This window comes from Notothenia rossii (assembly GCF_949606895.1).
Source record: "Notothenia rossii genome assembly, chromosome: 1".
NCBI lineage: Eukaryota > Metazoa > Chordata > Actinopteri > Perciformes > Nototheniidae > Notothenia > Notothenia rossii.
The window spans coordinates 17,886,244-17,909,221 of record NC_136912.1 but is presented as its reverse complement, the minus strand read 5'-3'; the positions used below and the strand labels follow the sequence as shown (position 1 = coordinate 17,909,221).

Sequence of the window (22,978 nt, the reverse complement as noted above, 5' to 3'; positions counted from 1 at the left end):
TGTTATAGGCATGCCAACTTGATGCTCTGCTCACGGATGAGTCGATGAGAATAATAAACTGTTAAGATGATGACCTTACTGTACCTGTGTAAATATATTTTTCTTCTTTTTGGGGGTCTGCCCCCAAAAAACAGTTTCACGTCCTGAGAAAATCAAATAAGACGGTGTGTAAAACTGCACTACCCAGCCAAAAAAAACCAAACACTTTGATTTAACTAGGCGAGTAGGTAAGGGCATTCCACTAGATAATAACTGCAGCGATGTATATGTTTTGCCACAATAATGTCACCTAATGTTATTGAGTTAAAATATCAATATTGTGGCTTTCCAAGTTAACATTGATTGATATGACTGCGATTAAATCAGCATATACTTCTGCCAGGGGATGCCACCCCTGAAATTCTCCTGCCACCCTCTTGCCACCCCATGAATATTTTTCTAGATCCGCCTCTGGAGGTCACGGAGCACATCGTTAACCATCGACTGGAAAACTGCTGGGGCATTCATCAGTCCAAAAGGCATTACCAGATACTCGAAGTGACCGAGTGGTGTGTTAAAGGCCGTCTTCCACTCGTCCCCTTCTCGGATTCTGACGAGGTGGTAGGCATTGCGGAGATCCAGTTTGGAAAAAATTGTGGCTTCCTGGAGGGGTTCAAAGGCAGAGTTGATGAGGGGTAATGGATATCTGTTTTTTACAGGGATGGTATTAAGACCCCTGTAATCAATGCAGGGCCGCAGTGAGCGGTCCTTCTTGGACACGAAGAAAAAACCAGCTCCGACCGGGGAGGAGGATGGGCGGATGACACCGGCAGCCAGGGAGTCATGGATGTAACTCTCCATGGATTTCCTCTCAGGGCGAGACAGGTTGAACAGACGGGAGGAAGGCAGAGGGGCCCCGGGAAGAAGGTCAATGGGACAGTCGTAGGGTCGATGAGGGGGAAGAGAAAGAGCTCGCTGTTTACTGAACACTTCTCCCAGGTCATGATATTCAGTGGGGACAGAGGACATGTCAGGCGGCTCGATCTTGGGTGGTGGAGTGGCGGTCTCTGCAGGCGGTAGGGCAGACTGCAGGCATGAGGATAGACAAAAACAACTCCAACTAAGGATTTTGCCAGTTACCCAATTAATCTGGGGGTTGTGTGTTCTTAACCAGGGATGGCCCAACACTATGGGGGCATGAGGTGAGGAAATTAGGTGAAACTGAATAACCTCACGATGGTTTCCAGACAGAATGAGGTTTACTGGCAAGGTGCGGTGAGTGACTTGGGCCAGGAATTTACCATTAAGAGCATTAGCATTAAGAGGTGAATCTAACACTTCGGAGGGAATTCCTGCCTGAACTGCAATATTAATGTCCAAAAAATTCTCGTCCGCCCCCGAGTCCACTAAAGCGAGCAGAGGTAGGAACTGTTGGTTGCAGCAAAGCACGGCTTCTAGCTGCGTTCTGGGTCGGGGGTTGAGAGAGGAGGAAGGGCTCGCCAGAATCCCCACACCTACTGACGAGCCTGACCTTTTGGAGATTGGGGCAGTGGCAGTCCCAATTTGGGGATCAGGTGAGGAGTAGCTGGGATTGGGGTGACGGCTATTCCTATCCCTACGTCTCTCTCTGAGGCGATTATCAATCTTGATAGCTGTGGCAATTAAATTATCCAAGCTAACTGGATCATCCCTAGCAGCTAGCTCGTCTTTAATTGCTTCGTTCAGCCCCTGAAGAAAAATATCCTGCAATGACTCGTTATTCCAGCCTGAGTCTGCAGCAACTGTTCTAAACTCAACTGAAAATTCGGCTACACTACGGGAGCCCTGCCGGAGAGAAAGAAGGCGCCTGGAAGCGTCCCTCCCTCGTACCGGGTGATCAAAAACTTTTTTCATTTCGGAAATGAAAGTATCAAATGATAAGCAAATGTGTGGCTGGCTCTCCCTAACAGCTGTAGCCCAATCTAAAGCACTCCCCTTCAACAGACTCATTACGTATGCTACCCTAGCCCCATCTGTATGATAAGTACTGGGCTGCTGCTCAAAAACTAACGTACACTGGAACAAAAAGGCTCTACAAATGCCCAAATTTCCAGCGTATCGCTCCGGTGTGGGAATGACGGCCTCTCGTAGCTGATAGAGAGGTGCGGCAGGAGCGGGAGGAGGGGCTGCCGGCTGTGCAGCGGGCTGCGGAGGAGAATACTGTGTGGTGAGCAGTTCTACTTGCGGGCCGATCCTTTGCACGTTAGCGGAGAGGTTCCGGAGAGTCTCCACTACCTCACGGAGAACCACAGCGTGATGCCCCACGAGAGCGCCTTGACTGGCCAGGGCTTGGCTGAGTTCGTCCGCAGTCTTGGACTGGTGGCCTGTGTCCGCTGGGTCCATGCTGGCCAGATCGTTCTGTTACGGTATCTGAGAGGACCCAAACGCAGGACACGGCAGAGTGTTCAAAAAGGGTTTATTAGTGAACAAAAGGTGCGGGAAGGATAATCCGGCAGGAGTGGCGAGGAAGTGGAGGCTGGTGACGACAACACGGCGGTCAGAGAATGATCCTGGAGCACAGGAAGAAAACACGTTAGCGTCAGAACATCCAGAAATAAGGTAGCTGATAATGCTGAGTAGCCTGGAGGTTTACCACTGTGGTTTAACAACGATCTGGCGCCGACAGGTTGTGGAGCCTCTGCTGATATGCCGTTGTAGATGGCTGATGAGAATCAGGTGTGAGGGTGAACAGCTGATTGCAGCAGGTGAGCCGGGAGCCAGAGTGACAGCCACCACGCCCACACAACAGGCAAAGGGAAAACATCCCCAAGGAGGCGGCTGGAAATGGACAGCCACCACAGCTTCTTGTTACACATATTGCTATTATTGATACAAAGTAATCAAACACACACCTATATTTCAAGATATATAGAATTCCCTGATATTTTCAAATGGTGTATCTAATGGAGAATATCTTCTCCCCCAGCTCTATCTTCTCTGTCCTGAAAAACTGCTTCCATTTCATATAGAGTAATTAAACATGTTCAAGCTAATTTCTCCACAATGTTTGTAGCCATTTAGTACCCACGCATGAAAGAATAAACAGAGAAATTGAATAAAACACACACAGTTATAATTTGAGCAGCAATCCCCTTCTAGCTGCTGCAACAGCCCTAAAGCATCTTTCACGCACACACATGGGAATAGGAACAAAAGCAAACTGTGTGGCCTAATTCCCAAGGCCTCTTTTATGGGTCTACAGGAAATGAATCATTAACTTTAACAAGACTTTAACTACATTATCTGAAAATGTATCTGGGAATTCCCCTGTTAATTGCACAGTCTATTGACAATTAACAGAGAGACTCAAGGAGCCTCTTTCGATATCTGGAAATTGCAACAGGACTTTCTGAAGAATACTTAAGGGTAATCTTTTCAATCAAGGCAGAAGTCCGGTTATACTAAAAATGGGACATTTGTTTGAAGAGTATATATATTAAAAAACCTCTCTATATCTGAGAGGAAAAATGTACTTTGTCCCTTCAAATTTAACACACACAAATATATAAGGTAACATTAAAATAAATATATCACAGTAAGTATGATAATTAAATCCTTTGTTCAGCCTGTGTGCCTTTATATAAAAAATAAAACATTCAGATATGTCATATGGTAGACACCACTCGGTACTTTACTTAGTGGATTAAGCATCTGGTAATGTTGGTATTACGGTTTTATCGTTCTTTCTGTTTTCCACTATTCTTATCAAGGATGGATGTTCTTCAGCGGTAGTGTCTATACAGTTTCTTCTATCCAGAAAAACTGGTTATACAGTAAGGAAGACTGTATTCAAAAAGGGGTGTGTGTGTTTGTTTGTGTGTGTGTGTGTGTGTGTGTGTGTGTGTGTGTGTGTGTGTGTGTGTGTTTGGTTTGAGTGTGTGTCACAGAAGTGGTTGACAGCATGTCATGGCTTATATTGTGGTTGTGATTGTGCATTTTTCTCTCCACAACAAGGAATACATAGCAAGTTTTCGTAAGAAGGTGCGGATTGGACTCACTGATCGAGAGACAGAGGGCAGATGGAAGCGGGTCGAGTCGACTTTTCTATTGTCAAGGTGAGCTGTGACAGACACTCGCTCTGCAGCTTCATGTCATACATTTTGTGATGTCCTTTAAAAGCTTATTTCATGTCAGATAACAAACCAGACACAGGATAGACATTTATTTTTCTATCTCTATCAATCTCAATAAAGCATTTTGATTTGAGTTGATGTCAGGTTAAAATATATTATTATTATGTTGTCTTTGGGGGTTTCAGCTACTGGTACACCGGTGAGCCAAATGGAAATTGGAAGATGGACGAAGACTGTGCAGAAATATTTCACGAAGATGTAAGAAACAGCTGGATAGATAACCATTGCAGTGATACTACAAATGGATGGAAATGTGAGAAGAGATTGGCATAACTCCACATCTAGTCCCACAAAACGATGATGAAAAAAACAGGAACAACTTGCATTTCTCATTTTCAGCCTAAATTCAAATGTGGACATCCAGGTGGGGGAGGGGTTGGACTCTCAAGTAGATATCTGGAGTCACGTCATTTCTCAGATTTAGGAGTAATGTTCACTTTTTAAAAACTATCATTGAAATTCCTAAAAGTGTCTTTTCTCTACTTTTGAAATTGTAATACCGGCTGCCTGCTTTTAAATTATCTTATTTAAACTTGAAATCATGTCCTAGTTTAGATTAGAGATGTAATGATTTTATTTTCTATTCAAAATAAATGATTCATAAGTCATATGAGAAATTAATGTTGCAACATTTATTCTTAAATAAGACAGTCCTCTTGTTGAAGAGCAGTTCTCACAGTATAGAGGGAAGTGCAATGTTGTACCCTAACCACATCTTCTCCCTCAGGACATTCTGATGTACAGTTTCAAAATAAAAGACCTTTGGGGACAGGGATGATAGCTCATATATGAGACTTCAAAGGTCTTTTACTTTGAAACTGTGCATCAGAATGTCCTGATTTTTTCTGAGTGACTAGATGGGGTGTCCTGCTATCAACCTGGAGTGAGATGGATCTATGATACTGGACAGTTTTTGTTCTATTCTCATCTAAAAACATGGATGATAACTCATACAATAGAGATTTCAAAGGTCTTTTCTTTTGAAACTCTACATCAGAATGTCCTGATTTTTTCTGAGTGACTAGATGGGATGTCCTGCTATCAGCCTGAAGTGAAATGAGTCTTTGATACTGGACAGTTTTTGTTTTATTCTCATCTAAACACAGAGGGAGGATTCTTTTTAACTCTACCGTAATGCATAGGATATTCGCGCACCGCAATGTCACGTGAGGGCTGGCTTGACTAGGTTTTTCCGAGTGGAGGCTGGCTGGACCGCAGTCTAAAAGAGAGAGAGAGAATCGCTGTCAAGGGGGCTACAACTACAAGATTAACATATTTGACCGTGATTTAATTGTAATACACGTTTCAAAATGATGCCGAAGTAACAACATACTGATACCGGATAGTAAAAACCATGAATTAAGGCTTTGACAAGTCTGCAGAAAGACGGCAGGCGAAAAACCTTTTAAAATGCGTGTTTTCTAATGGAGATTTGGCTAAGCTAAAGTTGTAAATGCTCCGACCGTCCACACTCACAACAACGGCCTATACAGACATAAATAAACCAGCGACTGTATTCGCCATGACACAGACAGTATGTGGTTTGTACTTGTTTAACTTTTGTTTAGTTTCTGAACAGATATGAAGAGCTGTGAGCTCTGAGTGCTAAGAGCTAACGGCTGTGTTGTTTTTCTGGGGAGCTCACTGAAGATGACGTCACGGCTCCACCTACACTGCGTTACTATAGATACTACCCCAGTTCCTCACGAGTCTAAAAAACAACTCACGTCAACGCACGTAAGCAACGTGGGCGCCAACGTGAGCGCTCTCGTGACCAAAATATTTGACGGCGCTGATTGGCTGAAATTATGTTTCGGTGACACAGTTTACTATTGAGACTTTTGCAACGTGCTGGTTGCTGCTGTTTGGCTCGGGGGCAGCGCCCCGTAATGATAAACTAATGCCAAGGACAAGGCCAGGCCGGAAACATGTGACTTATCAGTAACTTTAGACATCGTAACACAATTTTAAACAAGATTTTATTGTAGATTATACATTTTATTGATACCAATTGTATGATATTTACCTTGTTCATTAAAAATAAAAAATATAAAATATATATATTTTTGAAATATATATTTTTTGAAATATCCATCCATCCATCCATCCATCTTCTCCCGCTTATCCGTGGTCGGGTCGCGGAGGTAGCAGTTCCAGCAGAGAGCCCCAAACTTTCTTTTCCCTGGCCAAATCAACCAGCTCTGACTGGGGGATCCCAAGGCGCTCCCAGGCCAGAGAAGAGATATAATCCCTCCATCTGGTTCTAGGTCTACCCCTTGGTCTCTTCCCAGCTGGACGTGCCTGGAACACCTCCCTAGGGAGGCGCCCAGGTGGCATCCTAACTAGGTGCCCGAACCACCTCAACTGGCTCCTTTCGACGCGAAGGAGGAGCGGTTCAACTCCGAGTCCCTCCCGGATGACCGAACTTCTCACCTTATCCCTAAGGGAGACACCAGCCACCCTGCGGAGAAAACCCATCTCGGCCGCTTGTACCCGCGATCTCGTTCTTTCGGTCATGACCCATCCTTCATGACCATAGGTGAGGGTAGGAACGAAAATGGCGCGGTAGACAGAGAGCTTTGCCTTCTGGCTCAGCTCCCTTTTCGTCACAACGGTGCGGTAAAGAGACTGCAGTACCGCTCCCACTGCTCCGATTCTCCGACCCATCTCACGCTCCATTGTCTCCTCACTCGAGAACAAGACCCCGAGATACTTGAACTCCTTCACTTGGGGTAAGGACTCATTCCCTACTTGGAGTGGACAGTCCATCGGTTTCCTGCTGAGACCCATGGCCTCAGATTTGGAGGTGCTGATCCTCATCCCAGCCGCTTCACACTCGGTTGCGAACCGATCCAGTGAGTGCTGAAGGTCGCAGACCGATGAAGCCATCAGAACCACATCATCTGCAAAAAGCAGTGGTGCAATCCTTAGTCCACCGAACTGCAGACCCCCTCCCCCACGACTACGCCTCGAAATCCGATCCATGTATATTACAAACAGGATTGGTGACAAAGCGCAGTTCGACAATCGGCCTGACCCTCCTTTCGAGTACCTTAGAGTAAACTTTCCCGGGTAGGCTGAGTAGTGTGATGCCTCTGTAATTGGCACACACCCTCTGATCCCCCTTTTTAAAAAGGGGAACCACCACCCCGGTCTGCCACTCCTTCGATACTGTTTCCGACTTCCACGCAACGTTGATGAGACGTGTCAACCATGACAGTCCCTCAACACCCAGAGCCTTCAGCATTTCTGGGCAGATCTCATCCACCCCCGGGGCTTTGCCACTGTGAAGTTGTTTGACGACCTCAGTGACCTCCCCCCGGGAGATTGGTGTCGATCCCCCGTCATACTCCAGCTCTGCCTCTAACATAGAGGGCGGAGTTGTCGGGTTCAGGAGTTCCTCAAAGTGCTCCTTCCAACGCCCTAACACTCCATCAGTTGAGGTCAACAACGTCCCATCCTTACTGTACACAGCTTGGATGGTTCCCTGCTTCCCCCTCCTGAGGTGTCAGACAGTTTTCCAGAACAACTTTGGTGCCGCCCGAAAGTCTTTTTCCATGTCTTCTCCGAACTTCTCCCACACCCGCTGCTTTGCCTCGGCCACGGCTGAGGCTGCTGCCCTTCGGGCCTGTCGGTACCTTGCAACTGCCTCGGGAGTCCCCCGGGATAACAAATCCCTGAAGGCCTCCTTCTTCAGTCGGACGGCTTCCCTGACCACCGGTGTCCACCAGGAGGTTCGAGGGTTACCGCCCCTTGAGGCACCTAGGACCTTGAGACCACAGCTCCCCGCCGCGGCTTCGGCAATAGAGGCTTTGAACACCGACCACTCTGGTTCAATGTCCCCAACCTCCACAGGAATGCCCGAAAAGCCCCGCCGGAGGTGTGAGTTGAAGGCCTCCTGAACTTGGGCCTCCTCCAGACGTTCCCAGTTCACCCGAACTACACGTTTGGGCTTACCAGGTCTATCCAGAGGCTTCCCCCGCCACTCGACCCAACTCACCACCAGATGGTGATCAGTTGACAACTCCGCCCCTCTCTTTACCCGAGTGTCCAAAACATACGGCCTCAGGTCCGATGATACGATAACTAAATCGATCATGGACCTTCTGCCTAGGGTGCTCTGGTACCACGTACACTTATGAGCATCCTTATGTTCGAACATGGTGTTTGTTATGGCCAATCCATGACTAGCACAGAAGTCCAGTAACAAACCACCACTCCGGTTCAGATCAGGGGGGCCGTTCCTCCCAGTCACTCCCCTCCAAGTGTCTCCATCATTGCCCACATGTGCGTTGAAGTCTCCCAGCAAGATTAAAGAGTCCCCTCCAGGAGCCCCATACAGGATTCTTTCCAGGGTCTCCAAGAAGGCCGTATACTCTGAACTGCTGTTGGGTGCATAAGCACACACAACAGTCAGAGTTTTCCCCCCCATAACCCGCAGGCGTAGGGAGGCAACCCTCTCGTCCACTGGGGTAGACTCCAACAACGAAGCACCCAACCGGGGACTTGTGAGTATCCCCACACCCGCCCGGCGCCTCACACCTTGAGCAACTCCGGAGAAGAATAGAGTCCAACCCCTATCCAGAAGTAAGGTTCCAGAGCCGACGCTGTGCGTAGAGGTGAGCCCAACCAGATCCAACTGGTAAAGCTCCACCTCCCGCACAAGCTCCGACTCCTTCCCCCCCAGAGAGGTGACGTTCCACGTCCCCAAAGCCAGCTTCTGTCGCCCGGGTCTGGTCCGTCGAGACCCTCTGCCTTCACTGCCACCCTTCTGGCAGCACACCCGACCCCATCGCTGTTTCCCGTAGGTGGTGGGCCCGCGGGACGGAGAAGCGGAGGTGTTGCCCACGTTGCCTTTACGGGCTGTGCCCGGCCGGGCTCCGTGGCAAGCCCGGCCACCAGACGCTCGCCGACGAGTCCTCCTTCTGGGCCTGGCTCCAGAAGGGGACCCCGGGCTTCCTCCGGGCCGGGTATCCTCACTTCGTGTGTCGTCTTTCATGAGGTCTTGTGAACCAATCTTAGTCTGGCCCCTTGCCTGAGACCAATTTGCCATGGGAGACCCTACCAGGAACACAAGGTTCCAGACAACACAGCCTCCAGGTTCATCAGGGCACACAAACCTCTCTACCGCGGTAAGGTGCTGGTTCTTCAGAGAGATATTATTATTATTGAAATATATTTTTTTTTATTTAATATTTTTTTAAATCTTTTTTTTTGTATGTGGGAAGAGGTGGGGCGGCGCCCCTAGCGCCCCTATGGGCCGGCCGCCACTAGTTGCAGAGATATAGGGTTATTAACACAGGGCTGCCAACACTCACGCATTGAGCGTGAGAGTTACGCAATTAACCCATCTCACGCACTCACGCCACACTTGCCTTTCCTCACGCTAAGTTTTCATCCAAAATAAATGTATATAATATACAAATAAAGTGAAGGAACAGCAAACCGAGCGGTCTACGAAATGAGACGGTCTTCTGGCTTAGTTCAGGAAAGTTGGAACGATATTGGGAGATTCTGATTTCACGGATCAATAACTCATGAACAAAACGTTATTCAGACACAAATGACGTCTCCTGAGTACGGTTGACAACGAACTACAATCACATTTTGATCCAAAAAAGACAATACGCGCCTTCCTCCGAGCTGGACATTACATTGGTCTCTATCCGCAGCCGGAGTAGAAACGAGTGCTCAGGGACCGTCTGCAAAGTGCAACTCCGAAAAAAGAGAATACAATAATATTCAATCACTATTATACAGTTTATTACTACCAAACTCACTACACACATCAATAGTCTCCTGTGTGTCATACTACAGCAAGGAGTTTGGAAGAATATGCTTTTGAATAATTTTGGAGAATATTTATAATGTAAAATCTTCAATAAATATGGTATAATCTTAAATAACTTTACTATTATACAGTATATTTCTACCAAACTCACTATTTGCATTGTTGTTGTTAGCATCTGGTTAGCTGCGCTAACGGATATTAAAAGCTGTTTCTAAAACAAGGAAAGGGAGAGCTCTGTCCTGTCAGACTGAGTGAGATAACTACAGCTCAGTGAGGTAAGGGAGTGTTTAGATAGTTAACTTTAGTCTAGTTATCTCAGTGGGTCTCAAACGTTTTGGTCACCATTTATGAGAATAAATGAAAAACAGTTATGAAATACTATATGACAGTAAAACAAGAATACAGTTTAAAAGGTGAGTGATTTGGAAAATATCCCAAAAGAAAATCTGTGTGCAGTTATGTTTCATATGGGTGTTGAGAGATGTATCCATCAATTCATTTTTGCTCTCAAAGTGCACCAGGTTGATGCATTTAACTTCAATATTTAAAAAAAAAATCTTCTCCCCCACTTATAAAATTGCACTTTACCTCTGCTTACACCTATATGCCACTTTATATGCTGTGAGCTGATTGTCGAGCCTTCATTGTAAGAGTCGCGGGTACACTGTATGTGTGTATTCCACTGTAGCACCCGATACATTAATGGGAAACCCTAGTTTGTAAATGTTCAATACATTTGTAACACTGTACACATGAACGTTTCGTTTTTCGGTTTGCCCAAAACAAATTCTCACTCCAAGCTGAACTCAAATGTTGACAGCCCTGATTAACATGCTAACTGAATAGCCAAGGCACGTCATGTGTTATAGCATCACTTGTTCTAGAAGTATTAGTGAGGGAGTAGTAGCCCGGGTCTTCTCTCAGACCAGAGGGTGAAGAAGTAGCGCTGCCACGACAGAGTGCTGATGGTGTTTGTCAAAGTGTCTTTAAAGGGCACTGATCTTCCTTTATTTAATGATTTTCTCAGCATACACCTAACTCTCTCTCTCTAATACACACACTCTTGTCTTCCTCATTTTTGAGTAATTTACCTTTGTTCCTCAACTCAGTATTTGATAAAGAGAACATTGAAAGTATAGTTTACCCAGAAGGGAGAAGATGTGGTTAGGGTACAACATTGCACTTCCCTCTATACTGTGAGAACTGCTCTTCAACAAGAGGACTGTCTTATTTAAGAATAAATGTTGCAACATTAATTTCTCATATGACTTATGAATCATTTATTTTGAATAGAAAATAAAATCATTACATCTCTAATCTAAACTAGGACATGATTTCAAGTTTAAATAAGAGAATTTAAAAGCAGGCAGCCGGTATTACAATTTCAAAAGTAGAGAAAAGACACTTTTAGGAATTTCAATGATAGTTTTTAAAAAGTGAACATTACTCCTAAATCTGAGAAATGACGTGACTCCAGATATCTACATGAGAGTTCAACCCCTCCCCCACCTGGATGTCCACATTTGAATTTAGGCTGAAAATGAGAAATGCAAGTTGTTCCTGTTTTTTTCATCATCGTTTTGTGGGACTAGATGTGGAGTTATGCCAATATCTTCTCACATTTCCATCCATTTGTAGTATCACTGCAATGGTTATCTATCCAGCTGTTTCTTACATCTTCGTGAAATATTTCTGCGCAGTCTTCGTCCATCTTCCAATTTCCATTTGGCTCACCGGTGTACCAGTAGCTGAAACCCCCAAAGACAACATAATAATAATATATTTTAACCTGACATCAACTCAAATCAAAATGCTTTATTGAGATTGATAGAGATAGAAAAATAAATGTCTATCCTGTGTCTGGTTTGTTATCTGACATGAAATAAGCTTTTAAAGGACATCACAAAATGTATGACATGAAGCTGCAGAGCGAGTGTCTGTCACAGCTCATCTTGACAATAGAAAAGTGAAATAATGAGTGAACCTTGTGGTCAGTGGGGTCCCCTCGACCCGCTTCCATCTGCCCTCTGTCTCTCATTTTCAGATAATGTAGTTAAAGTCTTGTTAAAGTTAATGATTCATTTCCTGTAGACCCATAAAAGAGGCCTTGGGAATTAGGCCACACAGTTTGCTTTTGTTCCTATTCCCATGTGTGTGCGTGAAAGATGCTTTAGGGCTGTTGCAGCAGCTAGAAGGGGATTGCTGCTCAAATTATAACTGTGTGTGTTTTATTCAATTTCTCTGTTTATTCTTTCATGCGTGGGTACTAAATGGCTACAAACATTGTGGAGAAATTAGCTTGAACATGTTTAATTACTCTATATGAAATGGAAGCAGCTTTTCAGGACAGAGAAGATAGAGCTGGGGGAGAAGATATTCTCCATTAGATACACCATGTGAAAATATCAGGGAATTATATATATCTTGAAATATAGGTGTGTGTTTGATTACTTTGTATCAATAATAGCAATATGTGTAACAAGAAGCTGGAAATAGGAGAAGTGAAACTTTGTATTTGGATGTATTCATGATCTTTGTGAGTGAGACTCATTTACACCCAGAGGGGATATTCTTGTGTAGATAACAGCTCAAGTATCTGGAAAGGCTGCAGGCTAAATGAGTGTGCGGTACTTTTTCACTGCTTGAGAGCAGAGCGAATGTTTTCCTCTCGTTATTATTATTTGATATTAAGGTAACTCACATGTGTTATTTGTATAATCCAACTATAAAAAACTATATCTTAAACCTATCTTTATAAATGCCAAAATTATGTGAAACTTGCAAGGAGGGTTTTTTTCATCCCTGTTTTTAGATGAGAATAAAACAAAAACTGTCCAGTATCATATATCCATCTCACTCCAGGGTGATAGCAGGACACCCCATCTAGTCACTCAGAAGAAATCAGGACATTCTGATGTACGGTTTCAAAATAAAAGACATTTGGGGACAGGGATGATAGCTCATATATGAGACTTCAAAGGTCTTTTATTTTGAAACTCTACATCAGAATGTCCTGATCTTTTCTGAGTGACGACATGGGGTGTCCTGCTATCACCCTGGAGTGAGATTGATCTATGATACTGGACAGTCTTTGTTTTATTCTCTTCCAAAAACAGGGATGATAGCTCATATATGAGACTTCAAAGGTCTTTTATTTTGAAACTCTACATCAGAATGTCCTGATTTTTTCTGAGTGACTAGATGGGGTGTCCTGCTATCACCCTGGAGTGAGATGGATCTATGATACTGGACAATTTTTGTTTTATTCTCATCTAAAAATAGGGATGATAGCTCATACAATAGAGATTTCAAAGGTATTTTATTTTGAAACTCTACATCAGAATGTCCTGATTTTTTCTGAGTGACTAGATGGGATGTCCTGCTATCACCCTGAAGTGAAATGAGTCTTTGATACTGGACAGTTTTTGTTTTATTCTCATCTAAACACAGAGGGATGATTTTTTTTTTACTCTACCGTAATGCATAGGATATTCGCGCACCGCAATATCACGTGAGGGCTGGCTTGACTGGGTTTTCCCGAGTGGAGGCTGGCTTGACCGCAATTAGTTTAGCATACTCAGCCCGACTCAGCCTGGTTGTTCCTGGCCCTAGAACCACGATTTTATGGGGCCATTACATCACCAGAAGTCCCAATTTAAGGGGTAATTTCTCCCCCTCAAAAAATGTTTACTCACTATATCAACAGCCCCCCCAAAAATATTTTACACCAGCCGCCACTGTCTGCAACACAAAGACGTCTTAAAAATAACGTCAACACTGTGAGCTCTTAACATCCTGTTGATAATGTACTAGTCGTTAGAGTCGTACTAGGGCCACCAGGGTGGGTGGAGGGGGTCTGGAGGACGGGTTTTGGGCTGGCAGCCCAGGAGCACAGCGGAGGACCCGGAAGGGATCTCGGGCGGACGGCCCGGGGGCAAGGCAGAAGCCGAGAAGGGGGACTCGGGCAGACGGCCCGGGAGCAAGGCAGAGTCCAAGGTGGGGGACTCTGGCGGAAGGCCCGGGGGCAAGGCAGAGTCCAAGGTGGGGGTCTCGGGCTGATAAACAACAATAATGATGATTTTCTTTGAAATAAAAAAAAATGCATAAATTGTGAATAAAAGTCCAAATTACACAAGGTACACAAGAATCAACACGTAAAAGCTGCAGCAGAGGTTTTAACAGCAAGCGAGTTGTGAACATTAAGGAAGAAAAGAGACCATTTGACTTCAAACCAGGAAGAACAAGAGTGGTTTTGCAGTTTTAGGCGACGAAGAATAGTATTTATTGTCATTATGTTAATGTATGGTTAATGTTACATAATGTTTATATTTATGTATTTGCATGGGAGCGTTCGAGTCACTTTGCAATCTCGGTGCGGCTGCTTCTCTATCAACTTTCTGGCCTTTGCCATACCCGTCATTAACTATAATATCTGATGTGCTACACAGAGGGTTGTTGCTTATTTTCATTTTACATGTATAGTGTAGTTAAAATATATAGCTTTTAATATAACACCGCAATAAAGTACACATCACATAATTAATACAACACAATGCATCAATATGCACAGATATGCATCAACTCAGATTATGATTTAAATGTTGGACTTACACAACTTTACATCAACTTCAGAGTTTTTTTAAACAAGCTCTTAAACACCTTAGCATTGTGCCGATTAAGCTTTGCATTCACTTTAGAGGCCATTGCTTATGGATTTTGATTGTCTCGCTTGTTTTTTGATGAACAAATTAAACAAACTAATATGATCATTAATTACTTAATTAACATTATCAGTAATGACAAAGTAGAGTTTTCCTTCCTGGAGGATAAATGTTTTTTTAGGTACCCAAAGATATGCACATGGAGCAGCAGTCAAAGCATCAAATACTGAGTTGAGGAACAAAGGCAGATGACTCAAAAATAAGGAAGAAGAGAGTGTGAGAGAGAGAGAGAGAGAGAGAGAGAGAGAGAGAGAGTTAGAGGTGTATGCTGAGAGAATCATTAAATAAAGGAAGATCAGTGCCCTTTAAAGAAGACAATTTGACAAACACCATCAGCACTCTGCAGAGGCTCTACTGATGAGATGGTTTCCCTTGAAGAAGAACTTGAGCTCTCCATGACGTATGAAAACTTTGAAGATGTTCCAGCCAGGAAAGCTGCATCCCGCCGCTCTGTTGAAGACTTCAATGTGCCTGCTGCAGCGCCTGGTAAGACAGAAATCATAGTCCAACAATTTAGAGTTGTTAAGTTTATAATAACCTTATTTTCGAAACTTAATTTTAAACTTAAAGATCATCATATATATAAATATATATTAATATATTGCGTGAGAAATTAAAGACAAAATCAACCTCTCAGTTTAAAGTGTACGGTTTCTAAGACAGCCGCTTGTGCAAGTCAGCCTCCATAAACCTCCATGTGTGTTCATGTTTCTGGGTTCTACACACAGGAATGAAAATGTACAGACTGGTTGTTGTGAGTTTTGGACTCCTGTGTATCCTACAAGCTGCTCTCAACATTTCCCTGCGTCTCACTCTCTGTAAGTGTTCCTAATTTGTGCCTCTCACTTCTGTATTCTTTGTATTGAAAATAATTGCTCTGAAATAATAATAATAATTTTAAAGTGAATACTTTCTACAGTTGATCCAATAATCAAATGTCGTTTGTAACCTCTCTACTGAAAATGACAGTTTCACAGCCAAACTCCCTGACTGAAGAGAGAGACGAGATGAAGAGAATCTACCTCGGTAAATATGATGATGACAATCTACCAGTTAAATCCTGTACACCTAATTATTGACAAGCCCTCGTGTCTGCTCGAGTCGTGGCAGCGCTACTTCTTCACCCTCTGGTCTGAGGGAAGACCCGGGCTACAACTTCCTCACTAATGCTTCTAGAAGAACAACTGATATTACAACACTTAACGGGCCATGGCTAGTCAGTTAGCATGTTAATAACCCTAGATATCTCTGCAACACATAGACGTCTTAAAAATAACGTCAACACTGTACGCTCTTCACATTCTGCTGATAATGTTAGTTCGTGTTTAAAATATAAATTCTGGCATATCTATCATTGTACCTTTCATAAGAGGAAATGATACAGATGTTGTTGATAACGACTTGGCTCTTGTGTTAAGGCTTTAAGAGGGAAACATGATTTTCTTTTTTCACAAATATACTTAACTGAACCACACACACACACACACACACACACACACACACACACACACACACACACACACACACACACACACACACACACACACACACACACACACACACACACACACATATCCTTTATTCAACCATTACTGTAAGATTAAAATATATTTTTCTAGAGCGACTAGGCCAAGAGGGCAGCATGAACAATGTTACAACAAATAAAACACAGACAATACAGGCAGACAAATACAGCTCTCGTAAAACACAAATGAAATGGCACTTTATCCGGTAAATATGGGAATAAAAGAAACCGTTACAAAGCATAAACACTGGCACAATTTTCATGCCTAAGTATGCCAGATGACTAATATACTGTATTAATCCTCTGGTCCTGTTAAAAATAATGGTAACCTCTCCATTCATCAATTCCTTGAAAACATATAACTTGGTATTAGAATAGGAAGAGGACATTAACACCCATACATTATCATAGATATATTAATATAATAAACATTGAGAATTCTGTTTTAGATCTGGAGGCCGGTTGCAATAACCTGACTGAGGAGAGAGATGACCTGAAGAGAACTCTGGAAAACTATGGTAGGTACAATGAGGAAACCAATTCTTAAAGGAAAATATATACTTGAGCTCTGGACTTCTGTGTATATTAAAAGTTCCTTATAATATTTCCCTGCGTCTTGCTGTTTTAAATCTTCTTAATTTGTGCAAATAACTCAGATAGTGCAAATGGTAACAGACCTTGTTTGATTCATTTCTATTAGACAATCATTTGCCCTGATTGCTTTAGAACAACACATTACTGTATATAAGGGTCTACATTCATGAACTGAAATGTATATCAAAGTTCTTTGTGAAAATGTATGAATCATCATTTTCAAACCTTTCTAATTATTTTTAGTAAACAACAAGTATTTTCAACAAAGCTAGGGAGGACATTTCGTTTTTAAACTGAATCATGTGTTTATGTGTGCACATAATCAAATGTAGTTGGTAACCTCTCCACTGAAAATGACAGTTTCACAGCAAAACTCCCTGACTGAAGAGAGAGACGAGATGAAGAGAATCAACCTCGGTAAGTATGATGATGACAATCTCCCAGTTAAATCATGTCTATTGGGAGAGCAGCAGGAAGTGGCTGCAGGAAGTGGCTACTCAGTTTCTCAGAACACTAAACACAATTCACAAAACCACACCCAAAATGCAAAACACCTAATTTCTCCTGCTAAGTGAAGAACTGCACTCAAAACTACATAAACACTTACCAAATGCAAACTTTAGCACCAAATATAACACTTCATTCTTAATACTGGATTGTTTGACCATCCAACTACACACTGCTGAGCATAATCTAAAGCACTTTAATCTGTTATGGGCTAAGCTCTCTACATAGAGGTTTCTGCAGAGAAAGATTGCTTGAGTATACAGAAATACAGTAAATGAAGAAATACAAATGAGTTGTTGAAAAAAATCAAATTTTATTCAAATATAACATTGTGCAACATGCATCTCAGCAAATAGTTACAATGCTTCGGATCTCTCTAAGTCTGATGCATTGTTTGCCAAAACCAAGTTTGTAACTGCTGCTTCCTGTGCCTCATTGAAAATCCTTAGCTTTCCACCTGCACCTCTTTGTTTCTCAGTCCTTCAGATAAACAACAAAGATATAGTGGATGGTCAGTGTGTGTGTTGCATAAAAGTAAGTTTACCACAGTACATTGTGCAGGATTTGTGTACAGTTATAGTATGCAACATGCCAACAATTCAGTTACAGTAATGAAGTAAATACGTTTCACACAACAGATATAAGCACTGATATATCATGAATTATGCAGAGCTAAAAACTGGTAACTAACCTGTTTTCAAGTCTAAGTGTCCGGATTACAGAGGCAACAGTAAATCGGCTTAGATTAGGCAGAACCCTCTGTCCAGCCTCTCTCATCGTCACACCATGGTTGATAACATTTCATTTCATTAGAGAGTATTCTTCTTTGTCCACGTCCTCTTCCTCCAGCTCTACCTCTACCTCTCATTCTTCTTCCTCTCACTCTCAGCCCAGCTCTTCCTCTTCCTCTTGCTCATGCTTCCATGTTGGCTTCCATTGTTGCTGTAAGAAAGTACTCACCTGTGGTCTTTTTATAGTGCTAACATCCTGATTGCTGAGCCAACAATTATGCCATCAGGTGTTTGGTCAGGTGGAACGTGTTTCTTGATTATTGGTCCATGTGTGAGGCATTTTGAATATCAGTGTTTTAAACCTGCTAACACATGACTTCATGTCAGATTCCTGTGTCTTACGTGGAGAAACGTGTGCAGTGGTTTGCAAAAAGTGCCATGTTGATTTGCAAATTGTGTGAAAAGCTGAAAACGAGTTTTGGAGATTTGAGATTTGTTTTGCTCTTTGAGTGTCAGTTAAAATAATTGTGCTTTATGTATAATTTTAGTGTGTTAGCATTCGAGAAAAACTGTATGCTCAGCAGTGTGTCGTTGGGTGGTCAAACAATCTAGCACTATGAATGAAGTGTGTTATATTTGGTGCAAAAGTTTGCATTTGGTAAGTGTTTATGTAGTTTTGAGTGCAGTTCTTCATTTTGCAAGATGTATGAGGTGTTTTGCACTTTGTATGGTTTTGTGAATTGTGTTTAGTGTTTTGAGAAAATAAGCCCTGCTTTACAGTTTTTATAGCAATTGAAAAAAACTGTATAGTACAAGACACTTTGTCCAATCAACTCCACAACATTGTACTTATCAAGCCCAAACTCATCTTTTATGGCATTCCGTATGTATGATTTCTGAGTCAACAAAAAAGCTGTTTGGTGTTTATGGTCATTTGGCATGTGTATTGGTTGATTGGTTCATGTGTGTAGCATTTTTAATGGCAGTGTTTTGAAAATGGCAAACAAGTGAATACTGTATGTCAGATTTCTGTGTCGTACTTGGAGAACCGTGTGCAGTGTTTGCTAAAAATGGCCAAGTTGAATTGCAAATAGGGTGCAGAGTGTGAGATTAAATAATTCTGCTTGTGGTAGCAACTGAAAAAAACTGTGATATGATAAACATTGAGAATTCTGTTTTAGATCTGGAGGCCGGTCGCAATCTCCTGACTGAGGAGAACCACGGCCTGAAGAGAACTCTGGAAGAATATGGTAGGTACAATGGGAAAGTCAATTCTTTAACTTTAATAAATCCTTTGGGCACATTTTCTCCAAGCTGCTTTCAACATTTCCCTGCTTCTTGCTCTTTGTATGACTTATTTAAGGGAGCAAGATGCTTGTCTTAATTTGTGTTTCTCACTTCAACAAGCCCTTGTTTAAATTCTCTTACAACATATCAGTTGCTCTGAATGCTTTGAAGCAACATATAACTGTACATCAGAGTGTACAAATTGACTTGAAATGTATATCAAAATTCATTTGAACATCTAACTCAATTTCCCTTTCAAAGCATGTTGTCACTTATTTGGAATTCTTGAAAATAATCACAATGACAGCTTCACAGTCAAGTTCCCTGTATGCTTTTGATACAGTAATCAACTATGAATAAGAAACAAACCCCCACGTAATTTATAGTTAAACACAAAAGACAATGGGAATTATGTTTGAGATGTGGTGGCCAGTTGAAAAAACCTGGCTATGAGACGATCTGAAGAAAACTCTGAGAGCCTTGGGTAAGTATGATAATGAAATCAATTGTTCTGTCTTTGGGCCATTATATCAAAGAGCAAACATTCAGATTTATCAAACGGTAGATACCACCTTGGAATTTTATTTTTTACTTAACCATCTGTTAATGTATGTATCGAAGCAAAAGGCACTTTTATACTTTTTATGTCGTTTATACATACATATGTGTCCCCGGGGTGTAAGGGATCTCACAAAGTGTCAGAAAAGAAAAACCCTCTGTCTTTTCCTCCGTACCCAAATCTCTAAAAACGGGGGTACAACAGAGTTGATCCAGATTTGCTGCCGATATAACGTAATATCGGAAATATGGGCTGGCTTTACACCCAGAAACGTCGCTATCAGAAACAATGTGCAATTTGTTTTGGAAGTAATATGGTCTTTGTTTACATTAGCAAGCATCGCTAACACTGAGAGCTAACCTGTACTGGAGAGAGTATGTGTAAAAAAGCAGGAAATAAAAAGCTACTCACCCAAATGTTGGTAAACCCGCAAGAGAAAAAGCATTTGAGCTCCATACTGTTTCAGAAATAATCCTTGATGTGGTTTGGAACATAATATGTTGTTTCATCAGCATTTAGCTGAGTATCTGGGTAGAACTCTGTGCAGGCATGAGGCGTCCCCCCCCCTTTTTTTAGGTGATCTGTTTGTATTTTGAGCAAAACACTTGATAGACATGTTTTATATATATTTTTATATATCTGAGACCTTTAAGGTTTTATCGTTCTTTCTGTTCTCCAATAACAAAGATGGACAGTTTTTCAATGTCCTTCTATCATGACTTTGTTTGTTGATAATTTTGATTATTTCAGTTCTTTCTTTCATCAACAGCTCACTATTTACAGCAAGGATGGGTTTATTTCAGCGGTAGTTTCTATCGTATTTCTTCCACCATGAAGCCCTGGCAAGACAGCAGAAGGGACTGTCAGCAAAGAGGTGCAGACTTGATGATTATCAACAGCCAAGAAGAGCAGGTAGGAATGTGCATGTGGTTCAAGCCTATTACAAGCCTATTAAAGCATGGAAACATGTCACAGTGGACGCACAAAATACAAATATGAAAAAAATATAAAAAATATATCAAATTTGAATAATATGTCCTCTCTAAATATTAGTTGTAAATAACTGTATGTTTCTCTTTGAAAACAAGGATTTCTCAAGACAATCCAAAAATATAACTTGGATTGGACTGATGGACAGAAACACAGAGGGAGAATGGACATGGGTAGATGGGACACAACTTACAACAAGGTAAACGTATTACCCTTTTGTTCACTTTAAATCAACTTTATTGTTGAAACAAAGGGTCCTCGAACCACAGAAGTACTTGAACCTTTTTATAAAACAACAGCATCATTTTCAAAAAAACATTTAATATTGTTGTTTGAACTTTCTGTTCATTAAAAAACGTGTTGGTTTGTTTTCTGTTAAAGCTTCTGGCATTCCGGGGAACCCAACAATTATCTGAATAAAAATGAAGACTGTGTGAATATAAACCACCATGATCACCAAAACAGCTGGAATGATGCACCATGTGAAAATGAACATTTCTGGATCTGCGAAAAGAAAATGTAGCTCTACATACACACTGGTTTCACACCGTAATGACAGCAACTGTATATTGAAGAATATTAAGATATCATGTATTTCCCACCTGTTTAACTGAACCATGTTAAGGCAAAGTGACACATTAGACTGAAATATCCCACGGTGTGTTCTGATTTAGGCGATAAAAAACACTTTTCAGTGGCAATGTACAGTATCAAAAGAAAATGTTAAAATGTGGCATTATTTATTTGGCGAACATAGCCCAGTTTCAGCAGAAATCTTTTCTCAGGCACTTTATGTGCTGAAGTTTTGTTGCAGGAGAAACCCAGTTGATTGTATATGTTCTTTATACTTTATACTTTATATGTGTTTGAGAGAAAACACGCTCATGTTTGTTTGCAGATAATGTCAAATTGTATATACAGCATATATATAACCGGCACAAAGACTTTCATGATATTATGGATTGTTTTTTAGGTTGATTGCAGTAGTAAATATATGTAATAACAACACAGGTTTGCAGATTATAAGAGATTAGCTTGACTGACTTTAAACATATGTAATGGCTTTAACTTTCTTTTAAACGTGGCTGAAAATATGGTATTTTTGATTTGATGGAAGTATCCTTCATTACACGTCTGAACCGTAAGAAAAATAGTATTTCTTCTTTACATTGTTTGAAATGTCGCTTCAATAAAAAGAACAAAATCATCTTCATTTTAGACATTTCCATGTCTGTTGTGTAGTTCTTACATTAAGCCTTTTTATAGTGCTTACATAGTTGATGAGTCAACAATGAAGCAGTTTGGTGTTTACCGTCATTTGGCATGTATATTTTTGGTTCATGTGTGTAGCATTTTTAATGGCAGTGTTTTGAAAATGGCAACAAGTGAATATATGTCGGATTTCTGTGTCTTACTTAGAGAACCGTGTGCAAGTTGAATTGCAAATAAGGTGCAGAGCTAAACATGTGTTTGGAGATTTGAGATGAGGTTTTGCTCTTTGAGTGTGAGATTAAATAATTGTGCTTTACAGCTTGTGTTATTTTAGTCTGTGAGCAACAGAAAATAAACTGTAAGTGAAAACACCTACGCCATGTATGTATACATCCAGCAGGTGGCACTAAAACATTTCAGCCCTGACTGTAAATAATAAGTGGACTTTGACTATGTGCAGTGCAGCATTAATGAGATCCAACACAAACAATAGTGAACCATAAACTGCAGCACTTTCTCATGTGCAGGTCAGGCAAGGTATGGAGCAGTAAACAATCATTTGATTTAAATTCTTTATTTTATCTCCAATAAATAATCTAATGGTGGGAACTTGTCATTTGATACACTGTGTTAAAAAAGAAGCCTAGTTAATAATTTTACCGTCTTGAGTATTATTAGTTTTTTGTTACAGTAGACACCCATATGTGAGTTTGTTGTATTTAATGTTAGAATAACAAAACACCTCTTATATAAATAAAGAAGATATTTTCCGTATGATACATCATCAAATAATGGAGAAAACTCTTACATAAAGATGGTATTTTATCAGTGATTAACTGATGATGAGGTAAAATGTAAAATAAATGTAAGTGTCTAAATATTACTTTATAAGTGGATTTCGGGTTTTATT

The 22,978-nt window shown here is 41.5% G+C and overlaps 2 protein-coding genes across 4 annotated transcripts in view; both read left to right on the top strand.

Annotated features, from left to right (window-relative positions):
• The window catches only part of LOC307042039 (CD209 antigen-like protein A), a 115,862-nt gene that overhangs the window by 5,446 nt on the left and 87,438 nt on the right, over positions 1-22,978 (top strand). The window lies entirely within an intron of this gene.
• LOC307042016 (uncharacterized protein) overlaps positions 14,437-22,978 on the top strand; it is a 54,925-nt gene continuing 46,383 nt past the window's right edge. Inside the window, exons 1-9 of one of the 3 annotated variants that reach the window (XM_079685666.1) lie at positions 14,437-15,149; positions 15,392-15,481; positions 15,633-15,689; positions 16,638-16,706; positions 17,143-17,199; positions 19,202-19,270; positions 20,636-20,778; positions 20,955-21,055; positions 21,238-22,069. In XM_079685666.1, the coding sequence (XP_079541792.1) occupies positions 15,026-15,149; positions 15,392-15,481; positions 15,633-15,689; positions 16,638-16,706; positions 17,143-17,199; positions 19,202-19,270; positions 20,636-20,778; positions 20,955-21,055; positions 21,238-21,379 (852 nt within the window). In that variant the 5' untranslated portion in view covers positions 14,437-15,025 and the 3' untranslated portion in view covers positions 21,380-22,069. Of the gene's footprint in view, positions 15,150-15,391; positions 15,482-15,632; positions 15,690-16,637; positions 16,707-17,142; positions 17,200-19,201; positions 19,271-20,635; positions 20,779-20,954; positions 21,056-21,237; positions 22,070-22,978 lie in introns of those variants that run through there. The other 2 variants (XM_079685669.1, XM_079685664.1) reach the window with 2 other exon arrangements.